General features: G+C 43.0%; 1 protein-coding gene across 1 annotated transcript; it reads left to right on the top strand.

Moving 5' to 3' along the window:
- Window positions 1–884: 884 nt before the first annotated feature.
- On the top strand, window positions 885–21,009 carry SRD5A2 (steroid 5 alpha-reductase 2). The gene is given in 6 exon segments (XM_082047907.1): window positions 885–1,064; window positions 1,066–1,362; window positions 17,118–17,281; window positions 18,771–18,872; window positions 19,881–20,031; window positions 20,618–21,009. Coding segments are annotated over 6 exon segments (873 nt in total). The 5' UTR covers window positions 885–972; the 3' UTR covers window positions 20,685–21,009.
- The last annotated feature ends 1,114 nt before the right edge of the window (window positions 21,010–22,123 follow it).

Genomic DNA, 22,123 nt, shown 5'->3' on the forward strand with positions numbered 1-22,123 from the left:
TGGGTCCAACTGCTTTCTCAGTGAAGATGCAAAATGGCACAAGATGCAACTGTAATTCATGGCCTTGAGGTGATATGCAATGGCCAGAGTTTAATGCTCCATTACCCCTCCTGCAGCTTGACAGTCCATACCAAGTGAAGATCCCTGAGAAAACAGGCAAAGAAAAGCCTAGTTCCTAGACTGTAGTTTTAGGCAGAGTTGTCAAAACTGCTTCATGTGGCTGAGACTGAAGGGTTTCTGAGCACAGCCCAAAGCTAGCACTTACCTTAGGGTCACCTTCACTAAAACTTCGAGCACCTAAAAAGTTTAAGCATGGTCTGGTTATGCTGAATATGAGCTGGAGCTGTCAAGACTCCTAGGTTTTGGTCTGCGTTTCCCCAGTCCCAACACTTGCATCTATGTTTGTTAATTTCCATCTGGCTTTTAGCATCTCTTCGCTTTACTCTCCACCTGCATGCAGATGAGCAGCTGTCTCTGCCACCAGAAGGCTGCTGAGCCAGCGCATCACAGGTCACCAGACAAGCCACGGCGCGGCACTTACGGTGACAGCGGCACTGCAGAGCGAGTTATCGTTCCACGGCCTGCAAGCAGCCTCGTACCTTGTGACCCAGGAGTCCCGCAGCGACCCTGGGTGGCACTACCAGGCCGCGGGGAGCCGAGCCTTGCAGCACTTCCCTGGGGCAGAGCGAAGGGCACGCCGCCGCTCCTATCTCACCGGCAGCGCTGCTGTCCCGCCACGCCCGTGCCGCCCCGGCCCTCGGCGGCCGCCCTCGCGCTGGCTGCCAACGGCCGCCAACCGTCGCCCCCCGACCGCCGTCGTCACCCTTGGGCCGCGACCGGGCTGCGGGGTCGAACCGCGCCGGCCGAGGGAGGGGCCGCAGCGGGCCCGCGGGGGACAGCTCCCCTCGGGGCGGGCTGGGGCGCCTCGCCCGCGCCGGCAAGAGGGGCTGCGCCCTCTGACGAGCCCGGGCGATGGGAGGCAGCGCGGCGGGGCGGGGTGACCGCCGCGGCTCTAATAAGGCCGGGGCTGGCGCTGGTCGAGGGCTGCTTGCCTCGGTGCCCCCGCCCGCCCCCGAGCATGCAGTGCTTCCCCAGCCTGGTGCTGGCCCTCAGCTCGCTGCTGGGCGCCCTGGCGCTGCTGCAGCTCTCGCTGTACCTCCGGGTGCCGTCCCGCTACGGGAAGCACGAGGAGCGGCTGTGCCGGCCGCGGGGCCGGTTGCCGGCGCGCTGCGCCTGGTTCCTGCAGGAGCTGCCCTCCTTCCTGGTGCCCGCGCTGCTGCTGGCGCTGCGCAGCCCGCCCCGCCTCGAGCCGCTCGGCTGCCGCCTCCTCTGCTGCCTCTTCTGCTGGCACTACTTCTACAGGTACCGCCGCCGGGCAGGGCTCCCGCACCCCCGCGGCTCCCCCCGCCCCCGCCGCCTGCCCGCGGCGCCGCCCGGAGCCGCCCCGCCACCGGCCCGAGGCGCCCCGGGGGCGAGGGGCGGCTGCGAACGTCTGCAGCCTCCCCTCGGGAGATAATAAACCGAGGGGAGCTGCGCGAATGGGCGCAGCCGGGGTCGGGTGTGCGGTAGGGCTGGGGCAGGTCTTGGGTGCAGCACCGCTCCCTTCCCTGTGAGACGCGGTCCTTCGCGGTCCTTCGCCAAGAGGAGGGCGCGGCGGCAGCTAATCCACGGCCACGGCCTTTGCTCCAAACGCAGGGGCCGGTCGGGTCGGCGTCTGTCCCCTGTGCTGGCCGCCGGGGGAAGGAGCAGGTGGTACCCGAGTACTGGAAGCAGGGGAGAGGATGTATGTTTCGGAATTTTAGCTTTAAAAAAATAGGACGAGGTTTCGCTAAACTAGAGCAAAGTTATGGATGAAACTAATCCAGATATTATGTAAACGAACATGTGGAGCGCTTATTGCGGGCAGGAGAAGCGCAGCGCCTGCCGCGCCGGGAGCAGCGTCGGCCACCAAAGCAAGCCGTGGGAACACGCGTGAGGACGGCCCGAGTGCACACCCACTGCGGCTGTGAGAGAGCGGGGACTGAATGAGCCGCGTTGCTGTGCAGCTAGCACAGGAAAAAATCAAAGTCACTGCAGGCTTTCTGTACTAAAACAGAAAAGTTGGCGTTTTATGCTCAGTTCCTCATGTCCACTTCACTACCAAAGTACCAATTTATCTTTTTCCCCTCCCTTTTTAGAAACTTCATCATATCAGATGTCAATGAATGCTCTAACTCTAATCAAGTCTGTACTTACTAATCAGGAGCTCAAAGAAAAAGTGGAGTTTTGACCCACAGTTGGTGGTAACTCTGAAATGACATATCTCTTGAATTGTCACCTGGTTCTGCAGTCAGAGGGACTTGGTTCTGGACTACATCACCAGAATGTATCTTCTGACATACTGAGCTGTGTTTTATCTTCTGCTCCACTTCCATTTTCTATGGAGTTCTTTCATGAGGAATTTGGCTTTTAGTTCTCTGTTCATGGAAAAAACTGTTTTTTCACAAATGGCAAGTGCATGTGACAATGTTATGCCATTACATAGTAAAGAGCTATGTAGCTTCTGAAGGCAAAACTTTTTCCAACTTGTTTTTTTCATTTTTTACCATGATTCCTATGTCTATTTTTTATTTTGCTTCATAGAAATAGAAAACATTCATATAATAATTGATCATAAATTATTATTTGCAACTCAACCAAAATCAGTATGTTGAAAATCCAGCTACTGTATCTCTACAGACAGTTTCAGGATAGAAACTCTAGGCTGTTGTAGATAAATTTAAATCAGAGAATGGTTTAAAGTGCTAAAACACTATGTTAGAGATATATTCGTTATCACTAACGTTGTCTTTGCTGCACTACATCCACTGGAGGACACTACCTGTAGCACATTTGGCTCCCAGAAAGCTGGATGTATTAATTATATGTAGTTGTACTAAATTCAGTTTAATGCATTCTGCTATTCTGAGGAATTTCTGATCATTTCAGAAACACAGAAATCAACGGTCACCACTAGACAACTGAAATAAATGTCACCCTACTGATATGCATACATCTTTTGAGACCCTGGCTTCTTTTTCAAGACTACTGCTAGACTTAGGCAGAAGCACTGTGTTTTCACATATTTGCTTTCTCAAGTAATTTGGGGGTCTTCTCATCTGTGGCTGGATTATACTTTTTCCCTGGTAAAAATAAAAGCCCTCATTTTAATCAAGTCTGTATAACAACCAATTTCATTTCTTATACTGCATGTTACTCCAGTGCTATTCTTACAGTGTGCAGCTTCTTTTAATGCAACTCATTATGAGATTCTGCTGAATCAATTAATATTTGAAATATTGTATTAAAGATTAGTGCTCCTTTGTTATGTAAAAGAGCAACAAAAATCGCAAATTAGGAGTTTTTCTGTGTGTCACCTGATGCTATGGGGACAGGCAGGTGCTTTGAGGGATCCTTGGTAGAATGACCAATGGCCACAGGGTTGTGGTTATAGTTAGAGCTTTATTATTACATAGAAATTTTAACAACCAGCATAGCTTATTGCTATCTACAATTTCTAGTGTTTTGCATAGCTTATTGTTACATAGATTTTTTTAGCAATTGGCATAGCTTACAGTTAAATAGAATTTATAATAATTTGCGTGAGTTTTTTTATTATATAGAATTTTTATTTACCTAGATTTTTAGTCATCTGGACCCTTTGTAGATTGGATCAAATTCTTAATGATCAGCATGTGATATAATAATTGTAATCTAGACTCAGACTTCACCTTAAAGATTGCGAGTTACTCACTCAGTCCTCAGAGGAAAAAGATGATGTCGGTAGAGGCATCCCTGACAGGGTTTGCCATCCAGCAGGAGTTCCTGTCTATGGCCACTCGCAGCTGCTGGATTTTATAAGCAACATCTCATGTGCTGTTACAACTCCCTGTTCCATAATGGGTGCTGCCATTTCCTGGCAACAGTGCTGGTGGGCAAACCGTCTTATTGCAACATTGAAAAAGGGGTGGAAAGAAGAGGGATGGTACGTAATCAGCACACTTATGTGTTATGGCTGTTTGCCTTATGAAATGGCATTGGTTATGCTAACCAAATTACGAGGAGTTAAGAGCAGGGGATACTGGTCACACAGAGTTCGGGCATTTCATCAGCATGTAGTATTTGAAAAGAGGTTCAGTACTTTGATATAACAGCCAGACTTTATATTTTTCAATTTATTATCTTGACTAGAAATAATCTAACAACAGTTTTAAATACTTTTGTGATTAAACTCGACTGCAAGTGTAATTAGTAAAACATACAATTGATCAACAATAAAATCACATTAAGTAACGGATGCAGCTTACTGCAGTTTTTCTGACTTTAAAATTTTGAAGTGAATAAAGCTGTTCCACTGTTAATTATAAATATGTTTTGTTAATCTCCTCCTACTTTTAGTGCTGATCATCTGACATCTGTATTTAAACATTCATTTATGTTTGTAGGAAACAGAGAAAAGCTTTTTCATACATTGTTGCATAATATAGTGATTTATTTCTCTCCACAGGGAAGATTTTATTATTCCTAATTTTGTCTCATCTGTTACACCAAACATGCATGCGGAAGGGAAATTTTGATTAGAGATATGCTCAGAAGGACAATAGAGTCCGTAAGGGAGAAACATAGATTTTTTTAAAGGACTGCAATGCTAGCTGTTCTTCCTTCTTATGACCAGCTGTGCTGCCCCAGTAGCTTGTGTTTGAAGCATATATTTCAGAGCAACTTGATCTGAAGACCCCAGAAGATGGAGGATCCATTATTTTCTTTGGAGAATCCACTGTTTTCTTTGGTAGTGTAGTCTTCTGAACTCTTTCACTATCACCTAAACAACATGTTTAAAATGTCTTGCTTACATTTGACTAACCTTGATTTCTTCCCACTGGTGCTTGCAATTTCTTGCTCTGTGCTAGTTTAAAGTAGTCCTTTAGTATTTTCTTACCATGATATCACTTATACAGTAATCAGATAATCTTTCAATTTGCTTGTACAGAGCTGTTAGATCCTCCTGCACCAGTGTGACTCAGATAATATAGGAGCACATGATCATATTTCCTATGAATTGGCCACTGCACGTGATACGGCGTTTATGCTGGATTTATGGTTTTATGGTGGATTTATGCCAGCTACAGGGGAACAGACATTACCTGATCGACATAATGTTGGAGTGGTGCAGACAAATGATACCTCATGCAGCATGAACTGGTCAGGATAAAATTCCTTCTCACAAATTTAGGAACAGCTTTAAACCAGCAAAATTATTTTTTCCTGCTTTTGCACTTTTGCACATGGTTTCAAATAGCTGTAACTTTTTTTTTTTTTTTTTTTTTTTTTAATCTGAAGTATCCTAAACCAGATTTATCATGTCACTGAACGACAGCTGAAAGTCCTTAATGCAAGACTTTTTCCCCTCAGCCCTCAGATGATTTCTGTGGCTTTTTCCATCTTTTTCCTACATCCTTTTAAAAATGAAGACATCAGTGTTGGATGTAGAATACAATACCAGAGTTGTAGTAGCATATCTAGATACAGCATCACCTTCCTGTTTCCATGTGCTACTACTGCACTTACAGGCCGGAAGAGTGCTTTTTGTCCTGGGAGTATTTCCAGGCTATTTCGAGCACCCTGTAGCTGGTGTAACCATGATTGTAACAAGGTTACAATGTATGGTTCCTTAGGAATGGTTTGTGCTGGTATGGCTGCATTTCTGTGATTTAAAGCAACTTTTCTGTATGGGCTTAGTACTCAGTAATGCTGTTCTGCCCACCTTGATGTTCACCACTTGTCTAGAATTTGTGCAATGTGCCAGCTTTATCAGTAGTAATTTTGTATTTATTGTCAGGTCATTGAGGAATATGCAGGAGCACTGTAAGGACCACTCTAATCCTCTTCTGGACACTCACTGGGTTAATGCTGATGGTTCCCCACTGACAGAACTTTGTAGGACCTCTCTCCTAACTTGGCGGAGCCCCATGAGCCAGGCCTGGCAGGTGCTGTGCTCCCATCTGGCCCACTGCTGAAAGAGAAGGGAGATGGTCATCTGAGTACCAGCTGCTGGACAAAGAGCCAACCTCCCCTAGCACAGTTTCATACAAAGATTTGCTGCCTGAGATGATGCAAGGGGGAGGTGTATGGAGCCAGGAAACATTTCTCTCTTCCCACCATGGTCTAGGAGCATCAGTCCAGTAGCCTGTGGTAGACTGTGACAGCAGTACCCTCTCCATCTTTCTCTGCCACCACTAGGCAGCAGCCTCTCTCTGTGGCAATCACAGGCTGGTGTGTTCCCTGAGACTTTAATGAAGGGCTGAAGGCAGACTGCTGCTGCTGCTGCTGGAAAGGGAGGGGAGGAACCCCTAGTCCCACCCCCTGCCTCTTTGTCAGCTGCCCTTAGTTAGCCAGCTTTTCAACTCTCCATGTGTACTTTATTACCATAGCATGATGGGAATTTAATCAAATCCAAAAGCTTTATGGTGCTAAGGTGAACATCCTATAAAAATCTGAATTAATCACATCTGCTTTTGGTAAGCTCATAGATTCTTTGCTTTCATAAGGCAGGGTCTGTGATGGTAGGACCTTCAAAACTGATGGGGTGGGAATGCAGAGAAAAGGAGGAAGAAAGTGAGAAAAGCACTGAATGCCAAGCCTGCCATCTGTATATGCAATCTCTGAAAACTTGGCCATGAGCTAAAAATGGTGAATGGCATAAGATGTATGTACAGGAATACTTCTTGTGATACATTACTTACAAGCTATTTTGCTTTGAAATATACTTTGTAATACAGCCTTTCCTGCTAGAGGGGCTGTGCTGGTTAAGGAATACAGTGAAAATGCCACCTGAAGCCCTCAGGTGGTGAGGAGAAGCCTGTTTGAATCATAGAATACTGGGTTGGAAGGGACCTCAAGGATCATTTGGTCAAACCTTTCCTGGCAAAAACACAGTCTATACAAGATGGCTCAGCACCCTGTCCAGTTGAATTTTAGAAGTGTCCAATGTTTGGGAATCCACCACTTCCCTGGGGAGATTATTCCAATGGCTGGTTGTTCTCATCATGAACAATTTCCCTTTTGTGTCAAATCAGAATCTCCCCAGGAGAAACTTGTACCCATTACCCCTCATCTTTCCCATGTGACTCCTTGTAAAAAGGGAGTCTTCATCTTTGCAGCCACCCTTTAAATACTGGAACTTGGTGATGAGATCTTCCCTAATCCTTCTTTTCTCAAGGCTGAACAACCCCAGTTCTCTCAGCCTTTCCTCATACGGAAGCTTACCAGTCCTCTGGCCATCCTTGTGGGCCTTCTCTGGACCTTCTTCACCCTGTCCACACCTTTTTTGTTTGGTGGGGACCAAAACTGAACACAGTATTCCACGTGCAGCTTGATGAGCACTGAGTAGAGTGGGATTATGACTTATTTGTCTCTGCTGGTGATGCCCTTGCTAATGCAGCCCAGCATCCTTTTGGCTTGCTTTGCTGCAGCAGCACACTGTTCACTCATATTGAGCTTGTTGTCCTTTCCACCAAGCTGATCCCCAGCTGGGTGGATTCCAGTGTGTGCTGCACTCCTGGATTATGTTTTCCCAAGTGCAAGACCTTACAGTTGTCTTCATTGAAAATCATAAGATTCTTCTTAATCTACTCTTCTAGCCTATCCAGATTTTCCTGCAGGGTTGAGCTCCCGTAATAGTTCCCTTACCAACTCATCCTTCACTGACAATGGGTCTGTGTTTGCATCAACTTGGATTTCTGTTCCCGAGGCCTGGGACCCAACAGTGTTGGTAAAGACAGAGGTGAAGAAAGTGCCTTTTCAGTGTTGTTGGTGACTAATTCACCTCTCCTGTTTAACAGCAGGCCAATATTTTCCTTCTGTTTCTGCTTGTTGTTTAGGTACCTGAAGAACCCTTTCTTGTGGTTTTTGACATTTCTGGCCAATTTCAATTCAAGCTGAGCTTTTGTCTTTCTAACTGCATCTCTGCACACCCTGGCAATGTCCTTGTAGTTCTCAATGGGTATTTGTCCACTTTTACATCACTGGTATGCTTCTTCTGTGACTTTGAGCAGACTCAGCAGCTTGCAGCTAAGCCAAGGGGGTCTTTTGCTCCACCTACTTCCCTTACCTGTAAAAGGACTGAACTGGTTTTGTGCTTCCAGGAGAGTGTTCTCGAAAAACTCCCAGCACTCACCAGCTCCTTTATCCTCCAAGGATCCTTCCCATGGAATACCTGCCAACTGAGCTCTAAGTGAGCTGAAGTTTGCTTTTCTAAAATCTGAAGCCCATGTCTTAGTACTAACCTTCAGCATGCTCAGCAGGATTCCAAACTCCATAATAGTGTGATCACTGCAGCCAAGGGTATCATTAACCAAGGTACTACAAAGCAGGTTTTCTTGGTTTGTGAGGTATTTTGTATTGTTTCATAGAGTTTTAGTTTTTTGAAACACTAAGTGGATAAACAGAGATTAGATTTCGTTTGAAGTATATCTATATATTTTCAAGTGATACACTCCTTGCTAACAGTTAATATAATCAGACCATATAATAACTACCAAATTCAACCCAGGCATTAATTTTTTCTTCATAGAATAGTTGTTTTATCCTTTTGTCTTAGAAAAATCACCATCATTAAGTGTCAATAACTAAGGACATTTCCATAATTGACCTCATGAACAGAGCTGGATTCAGTACTCCAGGTGTGGCCTCATGAGAGCAGAGCAGGGCAGGAGAATCTCCTCCCTTGACCTACTGGTCACGCATCTTTTGATGCAGCCCAGGACATGGTTGGCTTTCTGGGCTAATAGCACACACAATATCAAAATGTAATGTGAGTATGGGAGTGCTGTTGGAGACACCTGAAGTAATCTTTCCCCTTTGCATGGTGTTAATAGGAACTGAAATGATACTGTGTCCAGCTGAACTCTGCACTTTATAAAAGACAATGACAAAAGTAGAAGCAGCTGAGAGAAAAAGAACTGTAGTCTAGGAAATGTGACATTTAGAAAGACTGAAGGACTCAGCGTTGTTTAAGCTAGCTAAGAGAAAACCAGTGGAAGACATTATAATGATGTACAACTGCATAAAAAGTTGCTGCAAAGAATAAACAAGTAAAACATTCTCCTTGTCTACCAGAAACACAATAAGAAATAACAGGCCTAAACAGCTGTATAGAAAACGCAGCTTAGTCGTTAAGGAGGGACAGTAATTGTAACATATTTGTGGAATGGTTGGAAGAATCTCCATCAATGGCAGCAGTGAAGAACAAGCCAGACAAATGTCCATCAGGAATGGTGTACACAGTCCTTAGACTGATCATCTTTCCTTATTCTGTGTATTTTACCTAGCAATTGGAATTCTGGGCTGTTGCAGGCTTGGTCATTACAGAACACTGGAGCTCATGGAACTCTCCCCTGTGCTAATTTCATCTGTACTGGCCAAGACACTGAGAAGAAAATTTGGGGATGATATGTGGCCAGAAACTGGCTGGGAATGGGAACTTGGAGTTATTTTGATGAGAGAGAGGCTCTGACAAGAAGCCAGGGTGCAGGGACGAGAGCTGGAATTAGCTGAGCAAGAAAACTAGCATGAGCAAAACCTTTTGCTCAGGTTGCAGACTGAACTCAATGCCAGGCTAGCTATGTCAGTTGAAATCCTAACTAAACTTGGTCCAGATTTATACTTATATGAGAATTAGAGGACTGAACAAGGGTCAACATGACTAGATGGATTGTGGTGATGACAAATGTGCAGATCTCACAGTGCTTCATGCTTATCTCTACTACTTGATAGTATCTGAAGGGCAGCAGTACTTACACATTACGAGAATGTTTGTTGTTTTATCTAAGCAATGGTGTGCCAAAGACTTAGCCAGCCAGAGCATATATTTCAGCGAGGTATCACTCTCTTTTATTCTCCAGAAATAACCACTTGATATTTATGAGGACAGATCACTTTGTTCCTATTGGTAAACTGTGGGTGCCTGCCAAAAGCATGAAATGTGTGCCAGAGTAACTTTACCAGACACTATGCTATGCACTTCAAAAAGCTCACTGCTCAACTGGAGCAGAGAGTTCAAAGAGCTCACAGAGGCTGAGAACATGAGCAGAACAGAAGGAAGCATCTCCATGAAAAATGGTACAAAATCCAAGAATGCACAAATCTGTGCTCTTACAAGTGCACTTAGAGAAATCGTAATTATTTTCTGTAAGTGGTCCTCATGGGGCTGAGAAATCACCAAAGGAAGCCAGACATTTAAAAGCAGCATGACCAGCGGTTTGAGGGAGGTGATTCTTCCCTTCTAGTCTGCTCTTGTGAGACCCCACCTGGTGTACTGCATTCAGCTCTTGGGCCCCCGATATAAGAAGGACATGAACCTGTTGGAACAAGTCCAGAGGAGGGCTATTTGGCTTTGAAAAGGTCCATCATGCCATATATCCTGTACTCCAGGATCCTGGCTGTATAGTGTCAGAGGACTAACTGTGGGTCTGTAGGGGATGGTACTGACTTCAACAGGGTTCTATACAGAGGAAGTATTTCCTTTGCTTTGTTAGCTTCACTTTACCTCCCTTGGCTATGAAACAGCTGAATATTTTAAAAACAAATACCTGTGTTTCCAATGAATTTGCCTAGTTTGGCAGGTGACAGTGAGAAAGATATTAAACATCTGGTTCTAGGCTCTTGCTTCAGTTGTCTTTGGTTATGGGCATTCAATAAGTTTTTCCCAATGTTGAATTCGGCTCTCATTCAGATCTCCTTTCCACATTACAAACAAAAAGGAAGAAATAAATGATTAACTAATAGCAAATATAAATAAAATAATATTTGTAATTAAGGGTATTTAAAATCTATTTGGTGTTTGTGTACCAACATGGAAACATTTGAGAAACAAACATACAAATATAAATGTTTCCTAAGTATAACTTGCTGATGGATTGTGACTTGCCAATGCAGTTTGTTAATGCACCAAATCCAACAAATCTATTCCTGGTTTTCCTTTACAAAATGCATAATATTTCAAGTACAGGGCTTTGTTCCTATACCTGCTAAAGCCAGTAGGAAAGATCAATGATTTTCATGATTCAATGCCTTTTTTACCAGTGACAAGGAAGAATTCTCCTTTGTTGGTTCTAATTAGATGCCGGTAATCACTGGGAGATACCAGATTTTTCCAGTGAGAGTTTCAGAATAATGGAAGAACAACAAGATGACCAAGGAAGTGATTTATAAATAAACTTGCAAAACACTTTTGAAACCTGCCTGCTGTTTCTTTGCCTTGGAGTTGAGCCTGCACAGTTCTTCTTTGTTAATTAAAACCAAATTCCCATTCTTAGGTCCTGTTCCTTTCCTTTTCCTTCTTTTTTTTTTTATTTTTTTTTTCCTCCCAACCACTTTTATTTTATTAAGTATAGCACATTTACTGATTCCTATATGCAATGTGAAGAGGATTCTGTTTAATCCATAAAATGTATTTATCCTTCTTACTTTGCTGTGTAGCATACCTAAAATTTGTAACAATCAATGAGTCAGAATGACTGGTTTTAGGTGTTTATAGTGTTGGGACTAAGCATTATGTAGCTCAGATTCCTGAAATTTGTCCAAAGTCAAATGCATCATGGCTTTTTACCTCTTTGTTTTGTTTGTTTTTCTTGGTTGTTGTTTCTTGTTTTGTTTGTTTGTTGTTGTTTGTTTCAGCAATGACGGCCAGTAATATAAAAGCAGCATTTTATTTTCAGCCATTCGCATCAGATACATGTGCCTTTGCAAATGTTTGTAGATTTTTTCCTATAATCCCACTTTATTCAAATGCAGTTTGTCGAGGGTTTAGATTGCGGGGTGACAATAAAACCCTGGCAGATGTATTGCTAACCTCCTCTCCCCCCACTTCCCCCTTTTTGCCCCTTCCTCTCCCCGCTTCCCACTCAGGACAGGCGATCAGGAGGGAAAGAAGGACAGAGAGACGAGAGTTGGAAAAATTAACAGTGTTTTACTAATGCTACTAATAAGAATAGAGAAAATAATGCAAAATATACAAAACCAATCTTGAAAGTCTCAGTAACTGCAGAGCCGGCACCCAAAGTCCTGGGTTGGACTCTGCAGCCAACCGGAGCTGGATTCAGTCTCTCACTAGGCCTCGGTTCGCAGGGACGACTAGCAAGGTCCTCTCCTATTGTCGGCCATAAGCAGAAGGGAAAAAGGGAAAAGGGACAAGATCCTCGTGATCTCCCACTTTTATATGAAGCATTTACGTGAATGGAATGTTATACACAGTTGGTCAGTTTTTTGGTCAGTTGTTTCTCATTGTCCCTCTCACGAGATGTCCATCCATGCTTATCAATAGCTTCGCATTCCATTGCTATGTTTACCAAAACATGTATCTGGTTCTCCAGGAAAATGCAGCTAATATGAAGGCTTTAGCTGACAGGCAAATTCACTAAAAGAGAAACTTGTTTTTTAACGAAACCAGGACACAGTTGTAAACCATTAAGCTTTTCTGATCCAGCATCAAGGATTCAACTTGAAATCTGTATTTAACTATATGGCCAGAAGTCAAGTGCAGTTGCTGATTCTCTTTGACTGTCAGTCTTTGATGGAGTTGGCTTTGGCAAGTGCTGCCATCCACAGTGTCAGCCTTCCTGAGATAGCAAGTATCACTCTGGAGCTTCACTTGTAAATGCTGGTATTGAGCAATTGCTTATCTGTTCTAGGGAGTTTGTAAATTTTAACTTGTTCAGTTTGTGTGTAATGTTGTTAGATGAGTCGTGAGACACTATGAAACCCTGAAGTTATCATACTGGATTAGAGCAGAGGTTCTTTACTGCCAGTCCTCTATCTTGGCAGAAGTCGGTATTGGATCCTTCAAAAGGAAGTGCAGTACATGGTGGCCTGTTGCCCAGGGCAGCAGTTACCTTCTGCCTCAACTGCAATGTGATTTATCCCCTGAAATATGAAAGTGAATATGCATTCCAAACCTTTAGACTTTTTCTTCTCTTTATTAAAGGACCTGTGTGTGTCTGTAGCCTGTGGTTATCCCCATTCTTCTCCCAGTCCTACTGAGCTCTTTATTTCAATGTTGTTTCAATATTACCTTTAACAGACATTTCTTTTCCTTGCATTCAAACTACCTCCTTTCAGTATCATGAAAACTCTTGATCACAGCTGTTCAGCTCTCCCAAATGAATTATTTTCTAATATTGTATGTTATTTTTTAACTCTAATATGTTTGTTCTTACTGATCTCCAGTCCAAATTCAGCAGCCCCGATGGTTCAGTATGGCAATCTCTTCCACATATCTTCTTATTTTTCCACTAAATCCTTCTGTATTTCTACTGTCTCTGCCTTAAATCAATGCTGCCCAGACTTTCTGTTCTGCATTGCCTTTCTTCTCAAGAACTCCCCAAACCCAAGCATGGTGCCATCTGTCTCAGGGTTTCCTCAGTCCTTCTCCCATCCCTTGATCAGATGCATGCCTGCGTCTCTTGATCAGGAAAGATGAGCCTGCTCCTGCCAGAAGTCTTCATCCAACACCGAACCTGTTACTAAGAGACCACAAAGAAATAGTGTCTCTACAAACAGGCTTCAGGTTGGATGAATTTAGTAAGCTGGCCACAAACAGCCTAAGGACTGTAAATTGAGCAATTTTTTTAGACAGAATACTCGGAAATGAACCTGACATTACAGGTTTACTATTGTTTTATATGGCTGAATCGGAAGCTTTTCAGTAATATGTATATCTTTCTTGTTCCTTAAATTATAGTCATTGAAAGTTTGACCAAAGATCTTTGGAGGAACATGGAAATTGGATGTTTTGCATGTGGAAGGAGACCTAATTCCAACTTTGCATTAGTTATAGCTAGATCTGTAAATCTACATGATTAAAATAAAAAGGGAGTCTTTTTGCTCCCATCACATCCACTGGACAGTGATTTAAGATGAGTTTACAAACTGGGCCTTGGACCAAGAAGTCATTACAGTTATCTGATGGTTTCACGTAGTCTCTGTCTTCTGGAGGCTGGCCAGGGTCACAGGGAATGGGCCAGGGCATTCAGACCATGCACCAGCATGGGTAGAACAAGCGGGTCTATGGCCAGCACCTGCCTTCGAAGGGGAAGACACCACATCAGCCTTGTCCACCATTGTGATATCTCCGATTCCTGGCCCCTAGTTCATCCCAGTTAGAGCCAGGAGAGGGCCTGGTGGCAGAGGGCTGGATGAGCAGATATAGAAATGGGGTGGCAACTCACATGGTGGGAGGGAGCCAGCTGCCCCCCATTCTTAGCCAACAGCCCTGAGCCCTTGACCCAGCTGCCTTGGGTGTAAAACACCTCGTAGGCATTAGAAACACCTCGAGTTTCCAGACTGGAAAATGTGAGTTGCTGTTGTCTGACCTACTGCATCTGGGCCCTGGAGAGGAGAAGACACTACAGCAGCATAAACGTCTCCAATTAACAAGCTGTTGGATGAGGATTGAGAGTCCACTCCTGGTGGATTACGGTAACATTTGTGAAAAGATTTCCACGTTCTGTGGAAAGAAGACCAAACCTACAGTTTCCCCCATTTGGGTGAGGAACTCTGGAGTCTTCAAGGAGCTGGACTAATATCTCTAAGACCAAATTTGATGCAATGTCAAATGATTTTCTATTCAAAACCTGTTCTTCTGGAAAATAAATCATGCAGAAGAAGATGAATATTATTGACTCATTTAAAAATAAGCTGTCGGCAATGGCTTAGTCAGATGCAGTGCCTTGGGCCAGTAAAGATAGTAAAGGAATAAAGGATTAGTCATCAATACTGCACTGAAAGAAAAAGGTCAAATTTGTCATTGGTCTAAATTCAAAAGGCCAGTTTTTGTTCTGTTATTCTAAAATGATGGCCTTCGGTCCCCCTTTGATTTTCACAGTGCAAAATAACTCCAGCAGAGATGCAGACTCTTCCATGGAATATTTAAACCTATTAAATCTCCCTGCTTTATCTCCATTGCTTTTTCAAAACCAATCAGGAATAGTTTGTGAACCCTCAAGCAGCTACAAGCCAACAAGTGCTGTATTAAAACACAGACTTAGGGCATTGTTCAGATACAGAGAACTGAATCTGGCCTCTGGATTTACAGACTCAAGGAGGTTTCCTTAGAGAGGCTGCTCTGCAACAAAGGTTCTTGGATGAAATACTTACTTGGATTTTCAAAACTGCTATGAGGCATGATTTCAGTGATGCCAGGATTTCACTCCCTCAACAAAAAAAGAGCTGATGCCTCCTGGCTCCCCTGTGACTGCGCTTTGTATGCAGGTTCTTTCTGTCCTGTGTCCACAGTATCCATGGTAGATAGGTCTGTAGCTGATTTTTGCCCTCCTGTTACTGCAGGATAAGTCACCTTTCAATGGCATATAACCTTTATCCTGTAACAGCAGCATTGGGAAGCACCATGGCAACAATCAACTTTGCTGGGAGCTGAGAAAGGCCAGCTTGTGCTAGAAACTTCTATTTGCATCAGCTGGAAAAATTAAGAAACTCACAAACATAACTGGTTTTGACAAAGGATAAAGCAAGGCAAGTCCCACTTCTATCTGCTGTATAAATCTTCTTCTGAACTCACTTTGTGTGGTTTGATTTCATTATATTTTCTACATTATTTGCTTTCTGCAGGTTTCCATTGTAATTTCCCCACTTTCTCTCATAGCTGTTCAGGCCAAATTTGTCAATACAACTTCAACAGGCAGGATGGATTGCTAAAACTGGCCTTGCCTACTCATAACTCCAGCCTCCCATTCCTGAAGGGCAAAACCAATAATTATTGGTAACTTTACTCCAGAGAGCTTTCCTTTCCGTACTGTAATAAATAGGACAAATGTAATACCACTGTCTGAAAAATATTTTCCGTACCTCTTAGTTTTCACTATAGAAGTATTTAGCACTTTTCATCACAACTGTCTTAATTGCTGGAAATCTGTCTTACCTTCCTTTGGAAAGCAGTTAATACATTAACATGTTGTTGCTTGTACTCTGCTTACTCACTTTCAGACATGCTCAGTATGATTTAATCTAGATTTATAATGTTATGACATTTTATGCCTCAGCTTGCTTAAATTGGTATTGGCAAAATGGGATGTGGATAACTTCTCAACAATGTTTATATACTGCTGTGATGAGCACCATCCAAAGCTCAAGAGGGCAAAAGAAAGAAATTAAGAGTGTAGATTTTACCACATACAGAACTTAATTGGCCAGGTAAGAAAATACCTAACAAATATGAATATGAATTTTCCATTTCACTCTCCCAAGGATGATATGGATTGTCCAAAGTGTCAAGAGGGGTAAGCCCAACTGAACAAAAGTTATATGAACGTTAAAAATAGACAAGCACAAATTATTTGCTCCTATACATGTTAACGATAGTGTTAGCACAGCTTTTGCCTAAGGAAGCCCTAGGTGCTGGAGCTACACGGAAACCTTCATGATTAGCATATTAAACTTAGGGGGTTAGGTCATCTTATTTTAAATAAAACCTTGAAAGCATGCAAGAGAGGCAGGAACTGGAGGCAAAGCAGCTCCCCTCAAGCAGCCAACAGCATTGCTGTGCCTCTGCATCTAAGTGTCCGAGCAGAGCAGGACAGAGCTGTTGTTTGTTGAAGGTGAGCAGGGGCAGGAGAGGCTGGAGAGGGGTTTACAGCCTGGGCTGTACACTGCAGGGGATGAGAGGGACAGAGGGGTCTTGACACTGCCTTCAACTCCACCCGTCTCCATGGGCTAAAGCCCTCAGAGATCAGCCCCAGTAGTGGGATCACGAATGTCTTCTCCATAGCAAAGCTCCTTCACAGTGCTTGTGGCACAGTAACGCTCATTTGGCAGGAGCAATTCTGAATGAGATTTCTAGCTTCCCACCTTGTGTGCAGTCCTGAAGGACCAGAAAATATGGGTATTTACAGTATTTCTTGATCGCATTAGTTGCTGATCCCATTTTTTTTGCAGTTCTTTTCAATTTTTAAATCTTTATTGACCTTTTAAATATTTTGTGTTTTGTTAAAGGTTTGTTGTTTTTGTTTTTTTCCCTACAGCAGAGAAACTGAAAATACAGTGTTATAATGAGTAATGTGCTGACTTTATTTTCTTATCTACCTTAGGACATTTATTTACCCTTTCTTCACTAGAGGCAGACCTTTCCCACTGCAATTGCTTTTCTTTGGCACATTATTCTGTATCTATAATGGCTTCCTCCAGGGGTACTACTTGATTTACTGCGCTGAATATCCAAACGATTGGTGCACCGACATCAGATTTACATCAGGTAATTACAGCTGCAGGATTCCAAAGATCTAATCTCCAAGCAATTTGTTAGCATTTTGAATTACATCCTAATCTTCACTGAACATGTAAGTTAAATCAGTTGTGATGGAAATCAGCATAAAACCTGCCTGCTGGCCCAGATAAAACACATAAATGTTGCAGTGATTTTTTTTTCCCAGACACCTTTGAAGGCATACAATGTTATGTGTTAGTCTCAAATCACCAGCCTTGTTTTACTGACACCACTCCAGAGCCTCGCACTGCTACAGGTGGTGGAGATGCAATCTCAGGCTTCAGCTGAATGGGGATGTGCTCTTGCTCAACCAGAAGTGTCCACCCAGCAGCCACCATGTGCAGACGCAAACTGTGGCCTTCTCTTCCCTGCCAGGGCTCTTTGCACTTGATGCAGCTATTCCAACTGTGAGAGAGAAAAGAAGGGCAAAACCGCAGCATAAATGAGGCTTTAGAGACAAAGGGCTCTTTTTTCTCATGTAAGGCACGTGGGAAGATTAGAGATCACGCACAGTCTGGTTGTATGTTAATATGGTTCTTTTATATTCCGTAACTTAATAGCCTAGCTGAATTTCACCCTGTAAATCCCTGGGAGAACAATGGAGCAAGAGCAGCTAGGTGGCATTACACATTATGTGCTGCGCAGAGCATGTTTTTTAAATGCACACATAGAAATAAAGATTAACATGGAGGTCTGAGGAAATGTTTTGGATATGACGGGCATAAAATAATCAACGTACTTTCTGTATGCTGTTTCAGACTGTGGATGCAAGTTCAGACTTTTTAAACAGCATCACATATTAAAAATCCTGGACAGTGTTTAGTAAGAGCTCCCATACCCAACAAAGAAAGCATCACATCACATAACTTGCATGATAAATAAAATATATATTTAACTTTTAAAAGAAGTAAATCAGCATTACCAGTACTTGAAATATTAAATAAAATCAAACAGTATGTTATGCCTCTACAGACACTTACCAACTTTCTGTTCCTACTGGAAGTGTTGAGGTTTTATCAGCACTTAGTCTTTCCTACACTTTGTAGCACACACCACCTCTACTTCTTTTCTTTCTTCCCAGTCACTGTCAGAGACAGTTTTCTCAGTGCCTAATGTGGCATGAAATGTAGGGCATGTCACTTGCAGAGTTTCTCAATCAAGTGCCTCAAGTTTTTCAGCTAAATAGAGTATGGTCAATGAATCATTCTAGCCAGAAGCTGTCAGAAACCTTCAACAAGTCATGGCTTCATGTGCACACCCATAGCTCTGCCCAGGCAGCCTCACTGGCAGTGGACCATGCTGCACTGAGGTGTGGGTTCCCTTCCTGGCTCCAGCGATGTGCCGGAGAAGTTTGTGTTTTCTGTGCTCCTCTTTCCCCAGTTGTAAATGAGAGTCATGGTACTTGCCTACGGCTCAGTAGTTGCTCTGCAGGAACATCCACAGCTGCTGTCTTTCTAATCTAATTGTTTGTTCTTAGGCCTCCTCTTGTTTCTGCTGGGAATGGGAATCAACATTCACAGTGATCTCCTCCTGCGCCAGCTGAGGAAACCCGGGGAAGTCACTTACAAGATTCCTCAAGGTATATTCTTATCCCCCACCTCCTTGGCAAAAGTAGGTCAGCAGAACAGACAATGTTTTCTGACTGAATTCACAGCAAAGTGACAATAATAGCAGTGATGCCAGTACTGGCCAGATACTATGTTCAGGTGCCCCTCTGAGCTGGAAAGACCAGTGTGAGCTGGCTGCAGACAGTCCATGAGAAACAACAAGAGTATCTGGAAAACATGAGCTGTGAGGAGAGGTTTTAGGATTTTAGCCTTGTAAAAGTCAGCTGCAAAGAAGGAAATATTCTCCTCCATGCCCAGGAAGAAGTAGTTATGGATTTTTTACACTGCAAAAGGGAGACTCAAAGTGTATACTTTAGGGGGAAAAAATAACACCAAGGATGTAAGGTGTAGAATTTCCTTTCTGTCTCCTTCAAGGTGGGAGTTGGTGAGGAAGTATGGCTGTGGGCCAGACCAGTGAACTGGGAAATGTCTATCTCTGTAGAGCAATATGGATGAGGATCGAGAAGGTTCCTGGTTTTGGTCTTGACTCCTTCTGCTGGCTTGTTACACATGGTGATATCTCTTCCCTAGATTTTCTCACCTTCAATAATTACCTGCCTCTTGTAGATGTTGTGATTAGCTAAGATGCAAAACTGACATCCAGATTTTGCATAGCCCAAAGGCAATTGAGTTGTAAAATATTTTTTAGGCCATGAGGAGAATTTACTAATGTTAATAATTTCATTTAAATCTAATAATGGACTTTCTTAAGCCCTTTCCCAAATGAAAATGAGTGATTGTGAAAGTGCTATAAGTCTCTGAGTTAGAAACATCTTTGATCATTGTATTTGTACAAGAGTCTTGTATTATACAAGATCTTTCTTTGGCATGACTCCACTGGCCTCAGGGCAGTAGGTTTAGGTTGCTGTTATGGGCTCTAAATAAGAAAGGTAGCATATTCTGCTGATGACTTTATGGGAAAGAACTTTCCACGTGCATGAAATGACTGTAAAAATTACATATTTTGTCTTTTGATGCAGGGGGACTGTTCACCTATGTTTCTGGAGCCAACTACTTTGGAGAAATTGTGGAATGGTTTGGTTTTGCCATAGCAACCTGGTCCCTACCAGCCTTCGCCTTTGCCTTTTTTACTCTTTGCTGCATCGGGCCACGTGCTTATCACCATCACAGGTATCAAACTGTTTCTCGCTGTATGCTGCTTCTTGCTCTTGGAGTGCAGTCTGCAAAATACCAGGGAGGGGCAGAGAAGCAGGGCCAGGATTCAAGATAAGATTGAAATTTAATACCATGTACAAGAAGTTCACCCATATGACTGGGTGAACATAAAGCAGTCGGCCAGACCCCCTGTTGAGACAAGTGGGCCTGAGAGTTATTTAATCTGACATGAGTTACATCACTGCTTCTGCCATGTTAAAGCCTTTTTTTACTGAGCCTTGTATAAGAAATGTGAACCTTTCGTAAGGGTTCCCTTGCAACCTCTGCAGTGCTCCGGAGTACATATGGTCCCCTGCTCTGAATTCCTAAAGTTTCTCCTTTGGGTCTGTCAGAACCTTAGCAGTATTATAACTTTTTGCTTAATCAAATAACCTGGTGTAAATAGTCTTGAAATGCCTTTTTTTTTTTTGCAGAGTAACACACCAAGGTTACAAAGCAAGGCAATTTGGAGGAGTTTTAAGGTTCCTCAGCTGAGCTGTATTGAAACTGTGTGGTTTCCTTGTGTGTATGCAGGTTCACTCTCTTGCTTATTTTCTTTCAGGTACTATCTCAAGACATTTACGGACTATCCAAAATCAAGGAAAGCCTTGATTCCCTTTGTTTTTTAATGACTGAAATATGGACTCTGTGTTCTGTTTTTATAGGGTTTTTTTCAATTCCTAGTTTTAATGTTAGGTCTGACTATAATTAATTGTACAAAAGATAACCTGGGGTTGTAACAGACAAGAAGGTAATTTGGAACTGAAGTTCTTATTTTTAATTACAGAGGAAATTGCAGATAGTTGTGGGCAAATGGCCTCCCCAAACAACGTTTGATTGTCAGTGGAGTTCTCTCTGTGGAAAATGGATATATAACTGCACTGACATCTAAGAAAAAGCATTGGCTAAAAACTGGTGCAAAAAAAGTAGAAAGTAAGCCCATGATTTCAGAGAAAGTCTTCAGCAGCCAGTCCAATTTATAGCACTTCAGCAGCTGCTTCTTTCTGCCTCCATGCCGGAGCACACGTGTCCTCACCCTGCCGGCACTGCCCGAGGTGCTGCCACACTTCAAAGGGGAGTAGGGGGTCTCCTTTGCCAGGAAAATAACTCAGCCCATTATTTTTCATCTAAAAGCCAGCTTAGCTCCCAGAACCATAATGCAACAAGAAGATACTTGTGCTGGCACAAGGCTAGGAGCAGTGGGCCATAGCACAGGGGTGATGTGAAGTACGTGGAGATGTAAGGATCTTAAGCTGGCACTCATAAGCACAGTGTGTGTGTTTCTTCCTTAAGCGATACTCTCCTCACTGTCAGATGATTAATCTTCAGCCATCAGGGTGTTGTTGTTTTTCTTTATTTAAATGGACTTTGTTAAAGCAATTGGAACTTCATCAGGATATTTTTCTCTTGCAAATCCAGAGTTCTTTTCAGAATAAAAATTTGTCCACTCAAAACCACTCAATTGTTATTCATTAAAAGGCTTGAGATGGTAATGTATGACAAAAATTGCAACAAATAAAAAGCTCTGTGTTGAAGAAAATGTTCTCCAATGCTGACAGTATGTTTTGTCTATGAAGAACATTTTCAGATACTCAAATTAGGAAACGATACAAAGATATTATTGAATTTTCACAAAAACACAGGGTATATCTTCTTAATTTCAGAATATAGTTACGAATTTTCCCAAAAATGTAATTAACCCCAATTGGAGGAGACATCTCCATGGATGCTGATCATTTTAGTTCCCCTTTAGAGCATAAAATCCTGCTAAGAATCATGCTGAGTAGCTGGAAAGAAAAAGACCAGACCACACGGACTAAGCATTCTGCCTGCTGCTGGAGTCACCTCATTGACTGTACACAATTTCCTCCAAAACACAATAAAATTTATGTAAAACAGAGCTGCGCTAGCCTATAACTTACTGTTTGCTGAAATAGGTCTCTGTGATGTTGCTGACCAAGGCCTGCTCATGCTGGCTTCCTCCTTCTGGGCAAATCCTCCCTTCTTTGCTTGTATTACTAATTGTCTTCATTACTGTAGAGCAGAGCAGGCAGGTGAGGCTGAGTCC

The sequence above is a fragment of the Streptopelia decaocto genome (genome assembly GCF_964273445.1).
Source record: "Streptopelia decaocto genome assembly, chromosome: 3".
Lineage (NCBI taxonomy): Eukaryota > Metazoa > Chordata > Aves > Columbiformes > Columbidae > Streptopelia > Streptopelia decaocto.